General features: G+C 32.7%; 1 protein-coding gene across 4 annotated transcripts in view; it reads left to right on the top strand.

Moving 5' to 3' along the window:
• The window catches only part of PTPRD (protein tyrosine phosphatase receptor type D), a 604,004-nt gene that overhangs the window by 236,854 nt on the left and 340,275 nt on the right, over positions 1-26,875 (top strand). For all 4 annotated transcript variants that reach the window (XM_074197507.1, XM_074197506.1, XM_074197505.1 and 1 more), the window contains exons 3-4: positions 4,885-5,030; positions 12,248-12,389. In XM_074197507.1, the coding sequence (XP_074053608.1) occupies positions 4,885-5,030; positions 12,248-12,389 (288 nt within the window). The remainder of the gene's footprint in view (positions 1-4,884; positions 5,031-12,247; positions 12,390-26,875) is intronic.

Genomic DNA, 26,875 nt, shown 5'->3' with positions numbered 1-26,875 from the left:
GATAAAAGTAAAGCAATTCATAAAATTAAATACAATAGAAATGTTAGCTATTATCTTTATCAAATGTTTAGCATGTAGATGGTTTGGGCCCTTCTTTCCTTGGTATTAATTTGATGTCTTCAGTACCCCACAAGTTATTTCCTAATTCCCTTTATGCTTAAGACATGAAAAACAACTAACATAAGCAAAATTCTTACAGATCATTTATTTTTCTGTCTAGTCATTGAATTGAATATATTAATGTTCCAGGGATATGACATTGGTCCTCTTCAAAATCAAAGGACAAACAGCAACATTACCCTCCTTTTTGATCTGCCTTTTAAGTATGATGGAAAATTTTAACCAATAAAAGACCCATAAGGGGGAAAACTATCATTCTGATCTAAAATTCTAGTGAAAGGTAAGGTCTATAAATTTAGGTTTGAGAGGAAATCTTGTAAGTCTGCTATTTGAAGCAGTGTGAATGAATGAAATCACCAGGCTAGAGAGTGTACCATGAGAATATAAACGTTTCAAGAACCAAGTTTTGGGGAAGAGCTACATTTAGAAGGAAAAGTTAAGAGGAGAAACCATTAAAAATGTCATAAAAGAGGGAATGATAATGATAGGAAAAAAGACCATGAGCAATATTTTTTTCATGGAAGCTCAGGAAGTAAAAAAGGTTTGAAAATGATGGTATCACTTGTTGTAGAAAGATTAAAATAATTGAGGGCTGAGAAAAATCTGATTTTTCTGGTTTATTGGTTATTATCAAAAGAACAGTTAAGCAAAGTGGAAAAAATAATGAACAAAAAGCAGTAGGTTTAAAGGAAAAAGGAGAAGTACATTAATGGCCTAGCTTCTTATAATTTTACCCTTTTGAGAAAGTTTAGTGGAAGAATTCATCTCTTGAAAAGAGATTAAAAATTAGAATAGTTTGTCCATAAACACTGACCACATCATCTACAGAACTTCCATGGAACTGCGGAATACAAGAGAAGAAAGCAGAGAAAGGTATCTAAGTATGGCAAAAACAGTGATTGCAAGAAATTAAGTTTTGTATAGATGATATATATATATATATATATATATATATGTATGTATATATATATATATGCATTTTGTTTTTTGAAAAGGAATCTCTAAGAATTGTAATGATTATACTTTAGATTTGGAGCATTAACAAATGAATGTTAATAATGGATTTTCAGGATTTGAAAAAGTAGAATGAAGGATGGAGAAATATTATAGGACACTATTTTGCCAAAGTTTTAGGAAATGGGCATCTATATGCAAAGTTTCTTATGCATGTTCCTTCCTCTCTTTGCCTTTTATCCCTTGGGTTGCAGTACTATGTAGAAATCTCATAAGAGAAACATTGTTATCTAGGAAGGCATTTGAATTGGTCTGGAAAAGAAAGGTGATTGAAGGTCACTTTCCTTTCCTATACTTCTTTCCTGACTTGGACTCTGAGCTTTCTCTCTTTTCACCAGGACAGAATTTTAATTAATTCATGTTGATAATTGGAAAGTCAACACATCTCATCTGGTAACTACCTGGAAAAGATGGTGTCTTGAAATGGAAGCAAAACAAAAAATCATTGAATTTTACATTTGGAATAAACAATTGAGATGATCTTATCCAATCTCCTTCTACTTGGTTATAAGGAAGTCTCCACTGAATTGTCCAATATGACCTAAAGACAAGAGAAAACCCCAGTTTCCAAAACTCTTTCTATGACATCACACAGTTTCTTGGGTAAAAGAAGATAGACATAAGCAAAGTGTTAATGAAAGGGCAACAGTAGGTCTCAGTGGCCTCATATATATATATATATATATATATACATATATATACATATATATATGTATATATATATATATAATTGGGGGTTTGAAGTAAATGGAAAAAATCAGTTATAGTAAATGCTATTTTTTCAATTGTATATTTTAGTAAAATGATATTAATTTCTAGCCAAATTTAACAATAATAATAATAATGTTGATGATTATAGAATATAGCATTATAAAGTTTATAAGGCATTGATTTTTCTAATTCAATCCTTATAACAATGCTATGAGATAGTTGGGTTTTAGTATCCCTATTTTATAGTGAGGAACCTCAGACAAAAATTTTAAGTACTTGCTTAAGAACCACTTAGCTACTAAGTATCTAAAGGTGAATCTGAACTCAGATCTTCCATGACTCCAAGTTCAATACTCTATTCATTGCATCACTGAATTGTCTAAATAGCATTACAGGGATAATTTGAGAATTCTCCATATGGGAAGAATTGATAATAAGCAACCTGGATTTATTAATATGTCATATCAGAGTAACTTTTTCCCCATAAGATTCCTGTACTACTAAAGCAAACAAATAGTTTTCTGGTTTGTTTTGTTTTTTTGTTTTTTTAACATTAGCATACCTGAATTTTAGCTAGGCACTTAATGAATTATCTAACTGTATCCTTGTGAACAAGATAGAACTAAATGATAGCATAAATAAGTGGATTCTGAGCTAGTTAAACACCCATATTAATTAAAAAATTGATGTCAACTAGAAAAGAGGTTCTAGTCACATATGCAAGACTCTCTTCTTGTGTTCTGGTCAATTTTGACATCTTTGACTTATTCAAAGTTTTACAAATCAGTTTTGCAAATAACACGAAGCTGGGAAGGATGGCTAATGAGTTGTTTTAAAGATTCAATGTCGGGGCAGCTAGGTGGCGTAGTGAATAAAGCACCGGCTTTGGAGTGAGGAGTACCTGGGTTCAAATCCGGTCTCAGACACTTAATAATTACCTAGCTGTGTGGCCTTGGGCAAGCCACTTAATCCCATTTGCCTTGCAAAAACCTAGAAAAAAAAAGATTTAATGTCCTCAAAGGTCTTTGTGTGTTAAAATAATTGATTGGGGGTAGCAAGACAAAATTTAATAGAGATCAATGTAATGATCTTCAGTTAGGCTGAAAAAAATCAACTTTACATGCACTCAGTATGCATCAACCAAAAGACATCATCCAAAACAATTATTGGTTATTTGCATTTATAGAGACAAAATATGCTGAATAAAATCAGGTGTTCAAGTTAGTCCATATCTAGAATGTTATGTTCAGTTCTTGGCACAATGTGTTATTAAAGATATTGCAAAATGTATCCCAAAAGGAATGAAGTCAAAGGTGAACTTACTCAAATTTATTCTAAACTGAGGGTATTAAAGTATACAGAAAATGAATTTGATTTTAAACCTAGAGAAGTAGGGGAAAAATGATTGCTCTTTTCATCTATTTGAAGGTCCATAACATAAACAAATTATATTTACTTGGGACCAAAAGTCAATTTTAGAATCAATAATAATAAGAGAAAAAATTTTCAACAGAGCTATCTGAAAATAGAGTGGCTGCTTTGGTAGACAGATTCCTCTTCCCCAACATGATTTAAGCAAGGGATAAATTAACACCTGTCATATTTTTGGTGGATCTAACTTTTACTTTTAGATATGTGGGGCTGAATGACCTTTGAGAAGCTATCCAAATATAGCATTCTGTGTTTGTTTTATTGTTTTAATGGTAGATGCTTCTTCTACGTTCTCAAATTGATGAACTTGTTTATGATCCCTGTAAAACAGGGATGATAGTTAGGAAGCTTATGAGCAAAAATCACCTGGGATGATTATCAAACCATCTTTAGAATAGTTTTTTTTAAATTTTTTTTGTTTTTGCAAGGCAAATGGGGTTAAGTGGCTTTCCCAAGGCCATACAGCTAGGTCATTATTAAGTGTCTGAGACCGGATTTGAACCCAGGTACTCCTGACTCCAGGGCCAGTGCTTTATCCACTATGCCACCTAGCTGCCCCTAGAATAGTTTTATTACAAGTAAATTGGCACCTTATTTTGGGATCATGGAATTATTAATCATTCTTTCCAATTCTAATCTTTCTAATCTAATCTAATCAATTATTGTTGTGACTTTGACCACATAACAAAGATATTTGCTTAGAAATGTTTCTTTTAAAATAAGGTGGTAACAAAGATGATGGAAGAAAAGGGGACAAAAAGCCAATCAGCTGGAGAAAATGAAAGCAATGACAATTATGTTTTTTGCTTTTTAAAAAAAAAGTAGAAAGAATGATAGCAGATCTTAGAAGGCAAGAGTATTTTCAAATAAAAAATTCAATTTTATCTCTTGTAATCCTTTTTTTTTAGTATTCTTATATCTTTTCCCTTCTATTCTCATCATCCTTAAAGGCAACTAGACAAACAAACCAAAATACAATAGCTTTCATCTGTGAACTTTAGGGTTATTGACCTTTTCTCCTTTAGTTCAAGTTGGTGATTATATTTCAGGTAAGGCATTTTGCCATATTTGGACAAAAGGACTTTTCTACCACAGACATCTTATTTCTGTTTCTGGTCAGACTTCCTAATTTGGCACTGTAATTTCTTGCCTCCTTAAAATTTTCTTGGATTTATCTAAAATGTCACTAATTTTAATAGCTCAGAAATAGAAAGACTGCTTTCTGGCCATACCCTGATAGCAGCATCAAAGCAAGGAACTAGAATTTTATTCACTTTGATTGATGAGCTCATTTTGGTACAGAGGACAAATTGGATTTTTTTATAATGGTGATAAAAATTAATGTGTGATGTTGCTATTCGGATGTTATTGGATCACTACCTTAATACAGATTTCAGCAATAAAAGCACTAACAGATATCTTGACCTGAAATTTACCCCCTTACTCTTTGTAAACTACCCTCAGAGGCAACTTACTGCTTCCCAGTTTTGTAGTCTTGGTACTTTGTCCTTTGAGGTTTGGGTTGATTTTTTTTTTAAGGATTGGTGAGAGTATTTGAAATGACTGTGTATCACTTCCATCTCATGGTATTTTTTACATTTTTTTCAGCACCTCCAAGATTTACTCGAACTCCCGTTGACCAGACAGGGGTCTCTGGAGGAGTCGCTTCTTTCATTTGCCAAGCAACAGGAGACCCAAGACCAAAAATCGTCTGGAACAAAAAGGGAAAAAAAGTCAGCAACCAGAGATTTGAGGTATTAGGTCCATTGTTCTGTTCCTCTGGGAAAAGGAAAGAAAAAAAAGGTCTTTTAAAAATTGGATTTGGTTTCTGCTTGTTCATTTCCTCCAAGTGAAGCAAGCCAGAATTACCAAAGACCAATTGACCTATGGGGAAATTGCCTTTAATTGTTTGTCCTGTGTGTGGGAATACTAAGGCTAAGAATGGTAATACTCTGATAGGAATTTAGAATATTGCCAATCAACAGACTAATTAAGGTAGTTCTATTAATTAAAACATTTTAATCCACAGTCAAGAAAGAAAATGTAGTACACAATGTCTCATGCTAACTTTCCAACTTTCCTTGAGAAATCATCACCACTACCTCTCCCTTTTCCTTTGTTTCTTATTTTTCTATGGATCAAAGTTTTCTAACTTTTTTCCCTACCCTACTTTCTTTGAAATAAACATGCAACTTTTTAGGTGTACTAAAAGATATTTTCATGATCATTACAGTGAAACATGTAAATAATATAATATAATATAATATAATATAATATAATATAATATAATATAATATAATATAATTAATATACAGTAGGGAAAAATCTTAAAAACTTGTAGACTTTCAAATAAAACTTCTAGCCATGCCTTTGTTTTTTTTCAGTCTCATTATTTAAGATCTCATTCATTCTTTTGGTTTTTTATATTTTTCCCTTCAGAATCATAACACCCACAGTTTCTCTAAGGTGACTGGAATCAAGCTTGAAGTTTTGGCAAAGCTGCTAGTATCTTCAGTTCATTTTAAATATTTGTTGCCTTCTGGTGTTAGGTACCTTCTGTGGAGGAGATACTACTCTCTCTCTGTCTCTGGTAAAAAAAAAAACCTCATGAATTTGAGAGTATTCTCCTTTACAGTCATTATTTGTATGAATTTTTTTTCTTAGAAGGCCTTATACATAATTCACAGCTTTATCTCTTATAACTTCCCTCCAAATATTTTATATTTAAAATAAGCTAAAATTCTTTGTCAACTGTGTGCATGTATATATATATATATATATATATATATATATATAAAATACATTTAATATAAAATTTAATACATTTTTACTGTACCTCTCTATCTTTGCTTACTATTTCCTCTCTGCCTTAAAGGTTCCTCTTGCCTCCTTCACCCATTGAATTCTTAGCCTTCCTCTTTAATCAAATTAATCTAACTCCTCCATGAAGGTTTCCCTGATACCTTCTAGGATCTCATAAAGCATTTTAATTTGGGCTTCTCTAATACATTCCTCACATATATTGTTTATTTATGTTGCATTGCCCTATTAAATTGCACACTCCTTGAAGCCATATGTTTTATTTCATTTAGGACTAAGATAAGGATTCTTTATACAGTAGACCTTCAATAAATAAAAAGTATTGACTTACTTAGTTCCATATATCCTCATTAGAAATTGTCTGAATTAAATTCATTTTCTGTTTTAAAGGATCATTCTTACTTTTAGATTAAATTTTATTAATTTTTTTATTATAAATTATCATTTGGGCTGTCTCCCCTTCTGGTAGGAATCTGGCTTCAGTGGCACATAGATCTTGTCAGTGGTATATATGTTTCTTTCCATGGGCCACATCAGACTGAGACTACATCCTGTGCATAATTGGAAGACATTATGACTGAACAAGTCATTTAAAGCTTTTTTGTGGGTTCCAGTTTCCTTCTCTATAAAATGAAGGTGATAACATCTTAAGTTTCATCAGTTTTAATATTGTCCAGTTTCTGGTATGATTAATGATTCTAGTATTCTACTCACTAAGAAATCTAAAATGGCGGTTCAGTGAGTGCTCTTTTGTGGCCTGTTCTACCCACTTTCCAGGTTAGCTTTGATGACTCATTTTTAGTGAAAGATCTTTTTTCAAAATCCTGTCAATTCAAGTTTACAGAAGGAAAAATTTTATTATACACATATATGTGTGTGTATACATAAATACAAACATAAATGAAGGAGGTGAACATGCCTAATACTTGGAAAAACTCAGGTAGAATATTTTATTATCAAAAGAAAAATTCAAATGAAAGTATTAATAGCTACTAATCCACATCAGCCTTCTTTTTCACTATACAAAATTTATAAGAACTTAATCTACCTACATGCTCAGTGAGAGATCTTTAGTGAAAGTAAGACAAGGGAAGAATGAAGTTTTTGCAAATAACAATCTACAGTATAATACTTTTACAGATACATAAATTACTGAAACACATAGAAAATACAAAATCCCACAATTTATATTATTTTATTATTTTTTAAAAAATTGATTTAATAGAGCAAAACATTTCTTTAAAGGCTCTCAAGTCAAACATATGCATATTTCAGTGAACTAACAGACATTTATTGAATGCTTATTTAAGTGCCATACTATGGCAGACACTTGGAATACAAATGCAGAAATGAGACCATCTTTGCCCTCAAGGACCTTACAGGCTACTAGATATCAGAACTACATAAGATTCCTTGAAAGCAATAATAATAGAGATGACTTTGTTCACTATCTCTCTGATTACTTGTATCAAGTGAGGCATAAAACAGTTCCCTGTTTTATGTATTTTATGTATTCATCAGAGGATCAGGTTATGGAAGTTGTGCAGATAGAAGAGAGATACTCTGAAAATTGTATAGTTTTCCAGATTCCCATTTGCTGATTAACTACATTGTGCTTTTTCCATTAAGGTCCACAGCATTATAGAGCCTCCCAAATGAGTTCCATAAACTTGTAGTCTAACTATCCATAGGAAAACTAAGTAGATGAATCTACTTAGGATCACAAAAAGGATCAACAGTTCATAGATCTAGTATGGCAAAGGGAAATGGGGAAAGAAACTGAACATGAACAATAATCTGGATTGACTTCAGGAAATTATAGGTCTTTTTAATGACTTCAAGATTTTTCTTAAATCAGAAATTCATCTTTGTAACATCAATATTTTTTGGTGATGCTATATGTTATTTCATAGAAAAACAGCATCTAAAGAAATTAACTAAAATTGTCAATCTCTCAGAGGATCTTGAAGAAGCACATTTTAGTTGTAAATAGGTTGAGATTGGTGAAGAATTATACTAGAAATGTAACAAATTTCATTAAATTTAAATGATAGCAAAAGGAGGTGGGCTGGCTATGTAGTAGTGAGAACAAGACATAATGGTTCCATAGTCCATTTGCTCTGTTGGTATTGAGGCAATGCATAAAAACCTGGAAGAAGGTCTTGAGCAAATTGTATGACTACTTCCTGACTCCACTTTCCCCTTTGGAGGATTTTGGGAAAGCCAGAGACGAGTCACCCAGCCAAGAAGGTATTTGAGGAAATATTCATGTAAGAGCACAGATTCTTTGAATTATTGAGGTAATCTTAATAGACTCTTTTTGCCACCAAAGAAGAGTATTCTTGTGACAATCCTAATTGAAGAATTTCCATACTAGGAGAAGTTTCTGGTTTAAAAATAGGTCTGTAGCTGCCACATTTCAAATTAATTATTCCTTCCTAGTTCTACAAAGAGCTACATAGTTCTAATGTAGATACTAGTAGTTTGCTTACTCCTTACATAAAGGAAAATGGAAATCTCTCCTCTGGGGTTAAAATAATGAATATTAAAATATACTGGAAGAATTTCCCAAATTCCTTATATGGCTATGTTTCTAATGAAATAAAAGTTCTTTTAAAATTATTTAAAAATATTTTCTACTTCATCTGAAGAAACAGAACAGATACTGTGTTTCTTGTGTATATGCTATGGGTATGGGTATATTATCATTGCAGCATAAAGAACTGAATTTTACATTCATATATTTATATTTATATATACATGTGTTCATGTATGTATTTATTTTGAAGTATAATCTGTCACAAACCTTGAAAATGAACGTGTTTTATTCTTGGAACTCATATAAGAAAAATTGATAGCAGTATGGAAAAATCTTTTACTAACACTTTCAAAGAGTAACTTTCCCTCTGTACATAGAGGGACACAGAGAGTAAGTTAATTTTTAAAACCATCCTTGATCTATAACATAAAACATATGCAAGAAGAATGATAAAAATGAATACATGTATAGAATGTGGTGGTTTTTCCCCCCAAAAAATTCCATATTGAATTTTATCACACTGTTTGGTAGCAGAAAGGTCAAAGTTCAAAAAGAAAGACATGAATTTTAGAAGTTTTTATCTGTTCAAGTAAATTGATAAAAATTAAATGCCTTATTACAAGCCTTAAGCATTCAAAGCAATAGATTCCTTTGGAGCAGTTTTAATTATCTTGGGACATCTGACAAACTTTGTATTCATTTCCTTGTGAGATTCAGACTGGTTCTGTTTTATATAAAAATGAACCCATGTACTGAGATATTCCTTTCCACCCTAAAGGGTACAATGGAATCACACTAAATGTAGTACTTAATTAATGTTAGAAGCAAATTGAGGCATTTGAAGAAACTATGAACCTCTGGATATCTTCCAGAAGATGAATAAGGAAGAGGGGTGAAGTGGGCTTGTATGAAAAATAACACTGGAGTCTTCTTTGACAAATCATTTGAGAACAATGCATAGTTATTATAGCTGGAGAAAGTCAAGAAATTGAACTGATTTCAATCACTATAAATTTCTTGTTCATGAATAAAATCAACTGCTCATTGCTGCTCAGGATCTATTTGTTCTACTCTTACAGATTCTTTCTTATTCCTCACAACAGCTGTTCCAAAACTTTTCTTTTCTTCTCAAACCCTTAATCATAACTTTACTCCCTATACTTATAAGTAACCTCTTCTTCCCTGAGAAAATTGAAATGATACCACATCTCAAAATTTCTTGATATCTTCACTCATGTTTTTCCCTTTCCTTATCTCAGAGGAAGACATGATCCTTGCTAACACTAATCCCTCTGCCTATACTTTTGAGTTCATCACTAACTCCTATTTTATCCAGAAATTTATTCCAGCACTTCTCCCTCTCATGTATCTAGCCTCTTTCTCTTTTCTGATTTTCTCCCTCAATCTACATTTTCAGATTTCTCCAATGATTTAGGAAAAGAAAAAATAATAATTCTTTTGGTCCTTCTGTTCCATCCAGTTATCATAACATCTTTAAAAAAATTTGTAACTATAACACTTCTTTCCACACATTCTTTGAAAGAAACCTTCTGCACAGTCCCTGAAAATGATAGCTCAGAGATTATCAATGACCTCCTAATTAATATCATCTTTGAACCTATTTCTATCTTGATCTTTTGTAACATTTGATCCTAGTTATCTCTCTCACTAGGGAAGCTGAGATAACAGCAACAACAACAAAAATAAATCTCTTTTCTATAAACTTTAGAGATGCTTTGCTCCCCTACCTCTCAAATAAACCTTTGTCTCCTTTCTGAATTAACTACTTATTCACAAAAAAGTAGCTAATCTGTTTTCCTCTGCAGACTCAGTACATATTCCAAGGTGGACTGGGATACTTTAGTAGGAAATGAATTTTTCTACTCTGTAGGGCTTCAGACACAGCTTGGATGTCTCCTCATTATGTCATCCATTGTTCCACTAATAAATGATTATATGTACCACTGTAATTACTTGGGTTATGTGTTAAATGGGACTCTTCTTTAGGTAAAGGTTGGACTATGTGTTCCCTGAGGTTCCTTCCTACTTTGAGCTTGCATTATTGATTTTGAACTATTGACCATCTTATATCCACTCCCTCCATACTCTTTGCCTTCATGTTTCATGACTTTATTCATATTGGTCCCTATGTCCAACTTTACCTCTTGAGCCTTTTACCATTCCTAAAAGCCCAGTTTAATGTGTCTATCTTCTTCCATGAATTCTTCATGAGTGATGACCACTCCATTATATTGTATTTTCCCTTCCTTATACACTGATTCTATTTTTATTGTATTATAATCCTTCATATATCTCCCTTACCTATAATAGACAGGTAATTCCCCCAGAACTAGGAAGACCTAGGTTCAGATCCCATCTTCACATCTCTCAGTGCTCTAGGCAATTTGCTAAATCTCTATATGTCAGAAAAGCTACTGAACTTCATGAGGAGTGAATGATTTATTTTCTGGGAATTGCCTTTAGCAGCAAAGTTATAGGTCCAGTTCTCATTCCTATTCCATTTCGCTAACCACTGACTTTAAGGTCCCCAGTGACAGAATTCTTGTCTTATCTAAAGATATTGTGCTTTTCCTGCAATGCTTGATACATGTGCGTTTTATATTGAGTTAATTTGGGTACTTCATATATTCATAAACTTTCTTAAATTTGTTTCTTTTTTAGATTCTGCATGGGTTATTCAAATCTGCCATTCTTCAATTGAAATATAACCTGGTCAGCATCTCTGACAAAGCATTTAGGGCAAAGCATAATTACAAAAAATGAGGGGGGAGAATATGTAAGATCTCTTAATCCTTATATTGCAACATCTGTTTTTTTGTTGTTGTGGTACTTTCTTGTTGTTTGACTGTCTCCTGACTTGTAACATCTAATATAACTGATTTTATGACTCTAATATAAGAGTACAGAGTGATAGAAAGTAAGGTTACCTGGTAAATACATTAATTTTCCTCCTGTTGAAATAACCTTCCATTTTCCAGGAAGAATGATGTCCCAAAAAAAATACAAAGCACACTAACAGCTAGAATAAATATTGGAATGATTTATAGACAAACTAACAAGCCATCAAGTTCTAATGTTATGAAAGCTGTCCTGTTTACTGAAAAAATACTAGATTTATGTACCTTCTCTTAATGGTCCTCCCATCTATACTTCTCAGTAGAAGACATTTTATGCCAGAAAAGCTATCTGTGATAATATGTATTAATTCTTCCCATATTGTCCAATTATTGAATGGATGCACTTTAGCACTTAGGCAAGAACACAAGATTAAAAAGATATCCATCATTGTTAGAAGCATAAAATACATTTTTCTAAATTAAAATGATTTGATATTTACACACATCCATGTATTTTTTTGTTGCATAAGTCAGTGTAAAAGCTCTGGTGCTTTCTATGCTTGCTTTAGCTGTCCATTTTCTTACTTGTAATCTGAATTATGCCAGATTTTATGCTTAGCCATTTCATACGGTGTCTCAGGCTCAAATTACTTATACTCTTAGAACAATACATAGTTCACCTTGCACATACAGGATTAGTTGAAAGGTAGGCATTTGTAACAACACCTATGACAGCTGTTGTTTCCTTCAATAGGTAATAGAGTTTGATGATGGATCCGGATCTGTTCTCAGAATTCAACCTTTACGAACTCCTCGGGATGAGGCAATCTATGAATGTGTTGCCTCCAATAGTGTTGGAGAAATAAGTGTATCTACCAGGCTCACTGTATTACGTGGTAAGTGAAATTGTTAACTGATTATAGCGTTGTTGGTATTTGGTGTTATTTGCTCCTCCTGTTCTTCTTTGATTGGGGGGGGCAGAAAAAAAGAAATAGCATGAGCTGGCTAAATACATCACAAATGAATCAGTGCAAGACTCAAATCCACCAAATATTCTTAGAATTTAATCACTCAGTCAATGATCCTTTTCCTGACCTTTTAAGTTGAAGATTGTTTCTTAGATTTCTGGTTAGTCCTTGGTTAGTTTCTCTTTTACCATCCTTTGATATTACTTACTTTTTTCCATTTCAAGAAAGTTCTAAATAAAAAAAGACAAAAGAATCATAAAAATAAATAAGTAGTGCCATTTCTTAAATTCACTTCCCCCCTCTCATCCCAGGAAAATTAGAGGTAAATGGGAGGGTTGTGGGAAATGGTTAAGTTTGGCTGTTATTGCTATTAAGCTTGTATGATACAAATCACCACAGTGGACATTGTCTTAAGCAAAATTACACGTTTAATTGTTAGGACCCTATGTTGCCTACAAATGTTTTTCTCTCCTGTTGGATAGCTATACCAGCCACCTCTATCTCTTACTATAATTTTGATGCTTCTATAATTAATTCAACATGGGATTCCATGCCAGCCCTACAGTACAGTTTGTCCATTCTGGACTTATTTAAGGATGACTTCATTCTAAAATAAATGATAGTGACAAAGATAGGTCCCAATTTCTTATTCAGTCTTGTATCACAAGATAAAAACTTTATTGTTTTTCATTTGGCCACAAGCCTTGGGAAATTTGCCTGCTAGTTCCTTCTCTGTGATACACTTTAGCATCATTTTTTTTTTGACATATAGCAGCAGTCAAGACACTAGGCTTACTGCATTAAGATGGGGAAAATTGGAAAATATGTATGAAAAATCTAATAATCAGGGTTGAACCTGTAAAGATTTGCATGGATATTTGATTTTTAAAGCTATTAGTTTTTCAGCCTCCAATTTTTTCTCCCAAAGGGATCCATTTACTTTATGTTTTCATGAAATTAGTAACATTTTTGCTTCCTGATCTTTGTGGTAACCAGAGATTTTAAAAAGCAGTAACATTCTGCTCCCTCTGCATGATGATCAGCACCTCCTGTTGATATTGGCAAGGTTCTGGCTCTTGAGAGGCGGGCTGATACTAATAGTATGGGCCAGATTTACCTGGTAGATTGGAGAGGAAACACATACAATAAAATACTCAAGCAGCTTAGAGAATCAAATTATTCAATTCTATAGACAAATGCTTAAGAATGTAAATAAGAATTTTATTAATATGAAAAGTGAAAAGACTAACCAACTGAACTGCAATTTTTCAAGTTTGTTTTCTATAAACTGTAGAAAACTATGTCCCCTTAAACTTTATATTTTGAAATATATGCATTTTATTTATTTGAATATACTTTGTGAAAATCATCCAATCAAATATAAACTTCTTGAAAGCATGGCATTCTGCCCTCCCAAAAAAGAAAACTCTGGAGCTTCCAACAATTCTAGACTGCCACCCAGCCAACTCTTCCCCATTTCATAACAAAGAACTTGGATTTGTTGTTTTGTTCATTTTCTCTTTTTGTCTCTCCAACTTTATTCACATAGTAGGTACTTGATAAATTGTTCTTTAATTGAACTGAAATTGAGATTGTGTTTAGATATAATGACTTTATTTGTCTTAACTAAAACAGGGTTTAATACATTGGCAGAATATTAACTCCCAAAATATTCACCTTTCTTTGGAATTAGATGCTAGCCTCTGGACCTTGAAGGATCAATAGCACCTACATTCAAATGTATAACATATAGATAGTTATATGAATGACTTTATTAGAGATATTATGTGGTAATATATGCCCTCTTCTTTTAAGAAATATCCTCTTTTAAGGTAGCAGCCAAGAGGGACTGTGGGTTCAGAATGTGACGTATACAGAGATGAAACTATATTGGTCAGTTTGGCATGACTCTTTTTCTTTAATATCAAGAAGCATTCAGAGAATGGAAGGAAACACTGAGGAATAATTGCATTATTTTTTAAAACTATATCCATAATTTTTAAAGTGATTAATTGTGTCAGGTATGGATAATATGTTGAATATTCCTCATTGATCACTTGGAGATTCTGCCATGTGTCCTCCTGTGTTTTACCACTCTGAAAATTTGTGACCAGATCTGTGAAAAGAGGGGATTGGATACAATAATGCTAAATTTCTTCAATTTAAATCCCTCAAAATAATGTTTTTTATTAACAAAGAAAAATCAAATGACAAACGTACACTTTTATCCAAAATAGTCTAATATTAGAAGAGAAAACTTTTTCCCCTTATTAAAAATCTCAAATAGATCATTACCTAAATTCACATGTTATTATGTATAAGCATAAATTTCTTTGAATTCAATAAGATAAAGTTAGTGTATTGGAAATCCATTAGCTTTCAGATGTCCTTTCAGTTATCCTGAACAAAAATAAAAACAGAATTTCCTATGGAAACTAAATCCAACAGGAGAACTAAAATTCTGGAAAAAAAGCAAAACACCTTTGTTTTGAGAGAAGGAAAGGAATGTTCCATTATTGTAGTAAAGAGAGGTAAAAGCTTATGCTATTGGCTACACCTAGTAATTAAGTTTCTCATAATTAAATTTGTCACTGCAACCCAATCTTCTTCATAGGTTGCATATTCAAAGAATCTGAATAATATCTTAGAGAGATTTTTTTAATGTTTTCTTTGGAAGTTCCTGAAGTCATTTCTTTGTAATATTCTTTTATTTTAACAAATAAGATAATTCCTATCTTGTGAATGATGGTACATATCAAATTCTTATCAGACATTAGAAATTCAGCAAGAATGAAAGATAACAAATCAGTAACTTTCTCATACAGGACAAGAAATTTACTTTCAAAATAGCAAATAAACATTAGATAATTGAAAATGTAGTCATTATGTTAAAAAACAGGATTGTGAATAGATATTTAATAGCCTGTTAAAATGATATAGTACTTACATATCTAATTCTATTTTTTCTCAAATCAACTTTATGTGTAGGTGACAAAATTATTTTCTTTCATTTTATAAATGAGGAAATTGAATTTTAGAGATCTTACATGATTTTATTAGGCTCACATAATGAAAAACTTCAGAGATAGGATTCATAGATATTTTACTGGCACATTTTAGATCTTTAATGTAATATTATCACAAAATCCAAAAACTGTCTCAGTTGTAGTACTCTCAGACACCAAAAAAAGGGTAGAAGAAGCCTTCTAAATTGTGGTGGGGGGAATTCAAATAAGGGAAATTTTCCCTCTTTATAAGGAGTTTAACACACAAATAAAAGTAAATTCTCATAGAGGGTAAATGAATTGATACAATGTGTATATGAAATGTTTTATTAGAGAAATGAAAAATATTATTCATGATTATGTGAATTACAGATTTCCAGATTTGATTTCATGATGTGAATCTTCTAATTTTACCACTTTAACATCAGAATTTGTCAATAAGTGAATGTGACAATTTATATAGTCTCCTACAGCAATCAGTTCTCCATACAGCTTCCAAAGTGATTTTCCTAAAACATAAGTCTGACCCTATCATTCATGAACTCATTAAATGTCAATGAATTACAATTACACCCAAGATCAAATAAAAGATCCTTGATTTGACTGTTGAAGTTCTTCATCTCATCCTATCCATCCTTTCCAGTTTTTTTACATATCACTCATCTTCATAATATTCCTAACACATAACTTTCCATTTCCCACCTCCATGTAGTTCCTCCCTGCTGTAGAAACTGCCTTAACTTGTGCAGCTTGCAGCCTGTCTTTAATTTATTTGATCAGTCCTTTGGGTATCCTTCAGGCCTGGAATGTTTCCCTTCTTCAAATTCAGTATTCTTCCCAATATACTACAGTGCCCTTCAATTTTTCTGTACTAAGCAACTACAATAGGCTGATTCTCTCAGTCAGAGCTTTTCAATGAGTTTCTCCTATAATCAATCAAACTTAAATTAACCTGCTAGATCTGTGCATTTAATGCTGACTGCTTACTATTTGCATATCCTCATACACAACTCACAAGTATTCAATTTTGCACAGAGTGTACAAAATGTAATCCTTTTGACATTTACATGTCAGGTATAGGACAGATGTTATCTGTTTTAAAAAAAAAATACCTTCATGTTTGTTTGTTTGTTTTTGCAAGGCAATGGGGGTTTAAATAGCTTACCCAAGGTCAGATAGCTAGGTAATTATTAAGTGTTTAAGGTCAGATTTGAACTCAGGTCCTCCTGATTCCAGGACCAGGACTCTATCCACTGAACCAGCTAACTGCCCCCTTGTTTGTCCATATTTTTAATTACTTTCTTATGAGCAATGTGGCATTTTGTATGAGGAACCATTCTTGGTTCAAGTCCTTCTTCAGATATGTCTTGACTGCATATCCTAAGGTAAGAAGAACATTAACTCTCTGTGTCTCATCTATATAAAAATAGACATTGCAAAAGAGTTGTCAGAGAATTTCCTCCCTAGAAGGAAATGAAATCACAAGTTTGTCAAAAACAATAAAATCACAGGTTTGTCAAAAATCAAAAACAAATAAAAAAAAACAAGCAAACAAGACAATCTGGCCAAATTATAGGACATTTGTTATAAAATGAAGAAACCTAAGGAAACTTCTCATAATTGTCATGCTAGCCCCTTATATTGTAGTCTTTAAAAAAGTGACAGGTCCATGAAAGAAGAGCTGAGAAAAGAGCCAGCTATGGCTCTTGAAGTAACTCTTAAGGATTCACTTTTTATTGTTTTCTTCAGATGACTTGGAGATTGTAAACATATGGGGTAGAGGAGAGTAGAGGAAAGGACAGAATTCTGTTTCTTCCCTTTCCTAGATTGGTACTTAGGGCTTGAAACAGAAGATCTGAGTAGGTCAGCTTCTGAGTTGGTTTGATTCTATACAGTTCAGAGAAGTAGAGAATATGACCTCTAGACAGAGGTCACTCTCACAAGGTAACCGGTCTCAAAATTGAGACTTATGCTTGTCCTAGACCTTAGGTTCTGGTTATTTGTAAATGTGTATGGCAATAACCTGTATCAGGAATTCTAATAAACCTGAAGCTAAGAGACGGGGGATAGGGTCAAGCACCACAAACAACACTCATTCCAATTGTTCTGTTCACTTAGCAGAGATATCTGCTGATTATCTTCTCCCAACTTCTCCCAGATTTTAAGAGTAATCTTCCCTGAATGCTTTATATTTAGCAATCATATTTATAATGTATTTCATAGGATAACATATTTACAGTTGGATGAGATCTTAAAGTCTGTCAAGTCTAACTTCCTCATTTTATAGGTGATGAAAAGAGAGATATATAGAGGTTAAGAGACTTGACCAGAGTCAGACAGCTAGTTTAATGTCTCAGACCTGGATTTGAACCCAGTTCTTCTTGGCTCTTAAATCCGATGCCATACATAAAAGTTTGTGTGTGTGTGTGTGTGTGTGTGTGTGTCTGTGTGTCTGTGTGTGTGTGTGTGTGTGAGAGAGAGAGAGAGAGAGAGAGAGAGAGAGAGAGAGAGAGAATTTATATTATCTTCTTTGCTAGAATACAGGCTCCTTGAGAAAAGACATTGTTTCATTGTTTGATGTCAAAGAGCAGTATGAAAATATTTCAAGAAGGAGCGGCTAGGTGACGTAGTGGATAAAGCACCGGCCCTGGAGTCAGAAGTACCTGGGTTCAAATCCGGTCTCAGATACTTGATAATTACCTAGCTGTGTGGCCTTGGGCAAGCCACTTAACCCCGTTTGCCTTGCAAAAAACTAAAAAAATATATATTTCAAGAAGATAAGGGAGAGGGCAGCAGCCAGAGGTTCTTGGGCTACATGTGTTCCCCACAAGTGTGACTCTTCTACTTTGTTAATTCTATTTGCCTATTTATACCCTCTTACTGGGTACCCTTGTAAAAGAATGAATCTAGGATTTGGGGGGAAGATGTGTTATTGTTATCATGTCATTCTCAAAATGATTCTTCTTTGAGTTAATTATATTGATTAGCAGATTAAAGATAAGACAAAGATATCAGTGTAGTTTCATGACATAGAGTGTGAGGAGTGTTGGACCCATGAAGTACCTTTCACTTGAGGTATATATATATATATATATATATATATATATATATATATATATATATATATATATATATATATCCTCTGACCAAGGGACCCAGCCAAAGAATCAGAGCTAGAGGGATAGTCCAGATAGTTCTACCCATACACTCATAGTATACCTTAGTAGAATTTATTTTAATGAATGAAAACCATTAAATCAAATGCTTAAAAGATGGGAAGAAAATACTTTGTCAGAAGTTGAACGTAACTGAGCTAGTAGAAACAGAAATTACTGGACAAAGGTTAGTAGTTAGAATGAACTAAGGGAGACATTTTACTGAGAGAGAGAGAGAAATGTTTGCATATATATATATATATATATATATATATATATATATGTATATTTCTTTCAGAAGTGTGCACCTTTATAACAGTTGGAGAACTTCTACCATTTTTCAATGAGAATGCAGCCAACTATCAGTGCTATTGTGTAATACTCTGTGATCAGAATTAGCATGTTCATTACAGTCTCATTTTATTAATGCCTCTTTTTGAAGATGAACACTGTTGTCCCCGCTGTGAAAATGGTACTTTACAGTTTACCGTATAAAGTGGTCTCTGCTGGGGAGCTGGATAGGAACATTAAAGGAGAAAGCACAGCTGTTTGACAGTCACACAAAAGGATTTTTATGAAAGACTGAGACAAAAGGAAGGGTGGTCAAATTTGAGCAAGTTCGCCAGCATTTGGGGTACAAAGTAAAATGACTTGAACTCTCATCCATAAAAATGGATGAGAACTTAAAAATAAGTTAATATCAAATGGTAAAGTAATTGAATGCTGTCCTTTCCATTGAGGAAAGATGTTTTGGTTTTCAAGTAGTATGTTTTTAATGTTTAAAATAATAACAATCATAAGTTATCAATATATATGCGACCTCCAGTCTTGCAAAGAGTTTTGCATACATCATCTCATTTGAAGAGCAAAAATTTATCTAGTTTGCTGTTCTGGGTACTATGTGGGAAATACATGTATAGCATAGAGATTAGACAACCTCTGCCCTCTTTGGATATTACAGTCTAGAAAAGGATTAAGAGGCATCTAGGTGGTACAGTAGATAGAATTCCAGATCTGAAGTAAGGAAGACCTGAGTTCAAATGTGATCTCAGATTCTTATTAAATGTTTCACCCTGAACAAGTCATTTAACCCTGTTTGCCTCAGTTCCTTATCTGTAAAATGAGATGGAGAAGGAAATGACAAACCACTCGAGTATTTTTGTAAGAAAACCCTAATGTGGTCATGAAGAGTTGGCTATGACTGATACTTCTGACACCAAAACACATAATTTTCCTATATGACATTTGCATGATAATATGTCTTTTAAAGTCTTTCACAATTTGATTCGAGCTTATTTCATTTTTATGCTCCTTCCTATCCTTTCTCTCTTCTTCATATACTGTATGCAATATTCCATCTCCCTGCCTTTGTACCAGCTGTCCATATGTCTCCTCATTTCAACTCTTCTTTCTTCAGCATACAGCTAAAGCACCAAAATCCTTCCTCCCAAATTATTTTGTATTTAGATTTAGAGATGATTGGAACCTTAGAGTTCATCAAATCTAACTCCAATTTATAAGTGATGAAACTGAGAGTCAAAGAGGGAAATTAAGTGACTTGCCCAGCGTCACATAGCTAGTTTAATGCTTTAGGATTTGAACCCATTTCTTCTAGAAGGCAAGTCAAGTACCCAATATTATATATGTTTACATTGTCTTTTCTGAGTGAATGTAAGCTCCTTGAGACAAGACGTTATTTCATTTTTTTTTTTTACTTTCTGTCCCTGGCACCTAATGTAAGGAATTGTTTGTAAATCAGCAAAAATGTTGTGAGAAGCAGTTTATTTGAATTGTGAATTTATATTTTCATAACTTTCATCCTCAGAAGGCCATTATCATGATGACATAGCATACCTATTGGAAATTATAATCATAAAATTATACTTTCTCAAAACTGGAAGAGGTTTCATGAAAGCCATGTTATCTAAACTGTTCCTAGGCAGACATTTCTTCCTCAACATTTTCAAACATGTCTTATGCTTTCAGAAAGAAGTCATTCATGTCATAGTTTCAAACTTTTTATTTTATTTTTAATTTATGGAATAAAACAAGCATTTCCATAAGGTAATACTATAAAAAAAATCATTGCACATAAAACTGCAAATCTACTATGCACAACTTACAGTTCCTTTCAAATATACAAGATTATCTTGTAAATTTCTTTTTTTCCCTTACTTCCACCTCTCTCCCCTTGCTTTAGAGTTGGCAGACACAAAGAGTTCTTTCTCTGGATGCTGATAGCATCTTTCTCTATATGTTATATATATATATATATATATATATATATATATATATATATATCCATTTAATGTACATATCTATTATCTATAATGGTCACATAGCTAATTCACTCAAAGTTATTCTTAAAAAAATATTGCTGGTATTGTGTATAATGTTCTCTTGTTTCCGCTCATTTTGTTCTTAGTTTTTTTGCATATCTTTACATGTTTTTCTAAAATCCTTGAGCCATCATTTCTTAAAGATAGTAGTATTCAATCACTCTTATATAATGCAACTTATTTAGTCATTTCACCAATTGATGAGCATCCCTGTAATTTCCAATTGCCAATTCAAGGGAAATTGCTATAAACATTTTAGAACATATAGGATCATTGTCTTTTTCCATAATCATCATTGCAAATAGACTTAAATAGTGGTATTGATGGATTAAAGGATATAGCTAGATAATAATTCTTTGAACATGATCTGCTCTTAACTGTCTTAAGTAACTTTAAAACCTTTGTTAAGACTCATTTTTTTTTAGGTTTTAGTGAGCTAATTTCCAAAAAAAAATTACTTAAACAGCTCTTGCCTATAGTTAGATTATACTAGCTTACAAATATCTTACCTGAAATTCTATGCATATATATATATATTAGTTTTATATATATATTCATATATATCATCATATCAAAATGAAACCCATTGATTTTTTTCATATAATATAAATGATTACTTCTCTTGTTCCCATAGTTGATCTTAAATATGTCACCACAAATTGTAGCAATTTAGTTTGAATGTGTGCTGCCTTGCTTTTGGAAATTGTAGAGGTAGAACATTTTAAAGGATGCTCATGGGAACAGATGATATTTAAAAATGTCTAAATGATAGATTTTTTTAAAAGGAGAAGAAGACAATGGACAAATTATGGTTTCATTGAGTTCAACTTTTCCTTCCCGTTTTTATTTTTGAGAAGCTGGAAACAATTAAACATTTTGAATCACTGGAGCATAGGATTTTAGAGTTGTGAGAAACCTTCCAAATGGTATAGTTATCTATAGAGCTAGAACCTCAGATGCCATCAAGTCCTAGTCCCTCATTAAGAAAGACTGAGTGACCTGCTTAAGATCTCTTAGGATTTAAGTGTAAGAAAGGAGAACCTAGATCTTCTGACTCTAAAGTCAATGCTACTGCTTCAATTGTGTTCCATATTGATATTGATTAGCATGTAAATTCAGAGAGTAGAAGGCAGTATGTTTAACATAATGAATGATACCAAATTTTGTTTGCATATTAAAAGTCTTGATATTTTTTGAAGACAAACATTACTTAAAATTGAATGTAGATGTCAGATGCAGTGGCACACTCCTGTAGCCTCTTCGAGAGAGAGGCTGAATCTTGTGGATGTCTTGAACTCAGGAATTCTGAGCTTCAGTGGGTTATAGGTGGTTGCATTTGCCTCTAATGTGATGAAACTCTAAGTGTGAGGTATAACATGTTGGTTAATGAGGGGGTAAACCAGTACAGATCAGATATGAAAGTAGGTCAAAAATTCTTTGTTAATCAGAGAGGGAAGAAGTCATGCCTCTATAACTCCGGCCTGAAGAAGATAAAGAAACCCAGTCTTTTAATACTATAATCTATATCTATATCTAAATCTATGCCAATGTTTATCTCTATATAGAGATACATATTTAGAGATATCTCTACATGAATTGCCTTAGAGTTTAGAATATATAGCTTGAATAAGAGGTATTTCACGTAATCCTTTCCCTAAGATGCCAACTATATAAAAGTTTATCCATAAAAGTAATCAAAATAAAATCACTTTTTATGTTTCTCTGCATTTAAAGTCCCTTACCTTTCTGGCAGAAGTTGGATAGCATGTTTCATCTCTATTCCTCTGAACTCATGGTTTCTGTGATAGTTTTGAAAATTATTCATACATATTATTTTAGTCTTTTATTGTTTGTGTGCAGAGGTGCATCAAGGATGAAAGTACATCTAAGTCCTAGTATTATATCTCTTTTGTAGTATGTATAACTTTTTTTTAACTTGATTTGAATAACAGGGTTCCAGTATTCCTACCATTTAAACTATTGTGAAGAATAGTAAGAACTACAATTCTTGAAATAATACATTTAATACAGACAAGAGTGCTCTTAGTTTTAAGGATTATTTGAAATATTTGAAAATAAATTTAGTAACATGAATGTTGACATGCTCTTTGAGTAGGCATTTCTAAACTTCCAACTTTGATGATGAATTTTTTTTAGATTTTTGTCTTTAATGTAGAATATGAAACCCTTTAATATAAAGGACTTTAGAAAAAAATCTTAATATATCTTGTTTACAAGTATGTCCCTGTTAAAATGCTTCAGACAAGAGATTAATGAGTGTGTTCAGTTTGAAAAACCGATCACAGTCTAGATATTCCCAGAGGAGGATCCAAGGTTTTTTACAGAGTATAATATGAAGAGAACTGCATAGAAAAGTAGATGTCTATCCATGCTCATTACGGGGGGGGGGGGGAACTTTCCTATAATCAAGAAGGCAAGTAAATCAATATGAAAAGTATTGCTGTAATTTTTCCACCCTTCTAAGTAACTCTCTAGTGTTTAAGACATATACATACACACACACACACACACACACGCATGCATACACAGGTTATTTTCTATATTTAGGACTCTGTATATACTCTAAGCAGAGGGTGAACTTAAAATCTGTGAATTTTAGAATTTAAAAATGTTTTGAAAAATATATCAGTAAAGTTGTTTCTTATTCTTTGTATTTTTTATGTATTTAAAAATATTATTACTAAACTGTTCATAGGTTTTACTAGTCCACTAAGGGGGTTCATAATATATAATAAAGGTTAATAACTTTGTGGGCAGGAATAATTCAAAATAGGATATAACCTTTTTGCTCTCTATCACTCCCCCCCCCCAACAAAATCACATATATCAATAAAAAGTAAAATTCTTAATCTGGGGCAGTTAGAGAGTATTCAGATACCTACCAGAACATACCTTTCTATAAGATTAATCTGCCCTTATTTAGTAAGCAAAAGGAAAGAAATAAATGAAGCCATAACTGGGATGTGAGACTTGACAATAGTTTGATGGAGAATGGAAGAAAATAAAAGAAGTTCCTTGACCTTTCTAATATTCCCCAAGCCAAACCCTCTGACTGTTAGGAGGAGTGGAGTATAGGAAAACTCAATTTAGGGAGGATTCTTTATCTCCTAAAGAGATAGAGGAAGGCTTTTCTAGCTTTCCAAGAGAGATATCACAGTTTCAGGATAACTGTGTTCTAGGAAGTATGGAGAAAGGGAGCCATCAGGTCTTAACCTAGACAATCTTGATCAGAAGTTTTTATTTTGGTTGGTTTGTTTAGTTTTTGATTTTGTTTTTTTTTTACCTGGAGTATGTGGACTTTTAAAAAGACATAGATAAATAATTAAATAGGTAGATAACTATTTCTATATAATTAGTTTCCTTTTGTAACTGAAGTATTTCATTTATGTATTTATTTAAAAGCATTATTCTTTATAGTGCTTTGTAGGCTTCCCCAGACTACAGAGTAGGATTCCAGACACACACATCCATCCCAGGAAAAAGTCTCATGACTCCTAATTGCTCTGTTGACCCAGTGGAGATATCCTCTGAGCTCCTTTTTAAGAGTCTCTCAAATTTTAGGGGTGGCTAGGTGGCACAGTGGATAGAGCACCAGCTCTGTAGTCAGCAGTATCTGAGTTCAAATCTGGTCTCAAACACTTAATAATTACCTAGCTGTGTGGCCTTGGGCAAGCCACTTAACCCCATTTGCCTTGCAAAAACCTAAAAAAAAAAGTCTCTCGAGTTTTAGAGCCTCTTTTCCCTAATTTTGTATTCCTAATTTTACATTTATAGTATGTAACTTTTTTGTATTTATATTTCAATCATTCTATTTTATATATTTCATTTCAAAATAAACTTTAAAACTCATGATTGAAGCCAATTGTGGTGCTCTAATTTAATTTAATTTGGCAAATAGTTCAAGTGTCTGCTGTTGATCAGGGACAATAATAAATATTGAAGTTACTCCCAAAACAAAAAAGAAAAAAATAAGAAAAGACAGACAAAAAAAGAAAGGCAAAGAAAAAAAGAAAGAAAATATAAAGGAAAAAATCCTGCCTTCTTTTGTGATGATTCAAAATTTTTACAAGTAAATATAGTGTATTGTGTGTAATGTGAATAAGGAGAGAAGACTGAATGGTGATCCTGGAATATTTTACCTAGGAGATAGCAGCTGAGTTGAACCTTAAGAGGTCTAAATGAAAAAAGAAATGTCTAATCACCTTTAGTTGAATCTACCACTGTTTATAGACTTTTCAAACCTGAAGGGCTAAAGAGTTAAAAATCCTAGAGATATTCAGAACCTTAGAGATAAATCATCTAGAGCTAGGAAACTGAGATCTTGAGAAGGTAAGAGAAGCCCCCAGTGTCACATAATCCATAAATGAAGTAGTTGGACTCAAATCTAACAGAATGCCCTTCTAATCAGATCTCTTACATGTATCAGATCATAATCAGTCTAGGATAGATTCATTTCACTATTTGTTTAAGCAAAGCATAAGTAAATCTTAGCTTAAGTTATGTATCCTAAAGGCCAATAGGAGGATCTTTTGTACCATTATTCCTTGGATTTATCTTATTTCTGTTTGTCCAGATTCTCTATTGTGAAAGGCCAACTTCTTAGAGTTTACGTCTTGGGCATTGATTAATTTAAACTGAAAGACATTTTCTTCAGAATGGTGATATAAAATCATCTTGGGGGCTTGGTGGGAAACCTATGAGTGAATATTTGGCCCACAGCATAGAACATATAGGATATCGACATTTCTCTTTTGGGTTTAAATTCAAAATGCACCTATAGGTTTTGCCTCCTGTCTTCCAGTAGAAATTATAAATGTCTGTCCAAAGGAGATTTTTTTTAGAGGTGATAGATATGTTTTACTAATATATATTACCTTTGTCAGGTAGGATACAGAAATTGGTTGTTATGGAGTTAATCAATATTACCTATATCCTCATTTTACAAAATTTTCATAGCTTTTGATACCAGGGGATCATCTAATCTCATTCAACTCTTGTCTTTTACAGATGAGTATTCTAAGAACCAGAAATGTTAGTGATTTGTTTAATCAGTAACAGAGAAAGATGGGATTTGGAACCAAGTTCTTTGATGCAAAGCCAATGATCTTTTTGTTGTAATTTGAATTGCTCACCCTTCCCCTTATTTCTTCCTTTCTTTACTATATCAATGTATTTTCATTTCTAAAAGGCAGTGGTTTCCACTGAATACTAGAAAATAAATTCTATAGAACTGAAGAATGTAAGGATAGCACGTTTTCCTGCTGTTTTACTGAGGAACAGATCTGATAGAAGCTGAATGATTTCTTAACTTTTGTCCTCAGAAGCATCTTATATTATTTAAAAAAATAGCATTGGTGGGGAGAGAGCAGCGAGGAAGGAGAATATTTCTGAATTATTTATTTTTTCTCCAGAGCCGCTTTCATTTAAGCGTTTATTCAACAGTGAACAAAATTAGCCATATTTCTTCCAGCTTTGAGGACGTGGCACCAATGTATTTGAAAGCAACTTGTGTCTCCACCAAGAAATCACAATTTTAGTTATGATGATGATTGCAGCAAATGAACATGTAAGATACATGATTGAGGGTAATCAAGCCAATTTATAGGAAAAAGGTGCTCCTGCTGTAATTCAACCTACAGCTTTCAAGGCTAGTGGTTTCTGAGCAAACTAATGTCTCATCAAGTGCACCATTACTCTGACAGCCAGGTTTGTTGAAAGGTAGGATGTGTTTGACAGAAGAGTACTGTACTGACAGCAAAATTAAAGTCTTTTTTTTTCCCTCCAATGGAAAAAGATGTTCTTACAGAAGAAAATCACATATTATGTTCAAGGAGTATTTGAATGTTCTTTGGTTAAGTTAAAAAAAATATGATGCAATTAAAAAAAAAAACTCA

The sequence above is a fragment of the Macrotis lagotis genome, chromosome 8 (assembly GCF_037893015.1).
Source record: "Macrotis lagotis isolate mMagLag1 chromosome 8, bilby.v1.9.chrom.fasta, whole genome shotgun sequence".
NCBI classification, from domain to species: domain Eukaryota; kingdom Metazoa; phylum Chordata; class Mammalia; order Peramelemorphia; family Peramelidae; genus Macrotis; species Macrotis lagotis.
Note: the sequence above shows the minus strand (reverse complement) of the source record. Positions and strands in the feature narration are given on the sequence as shown.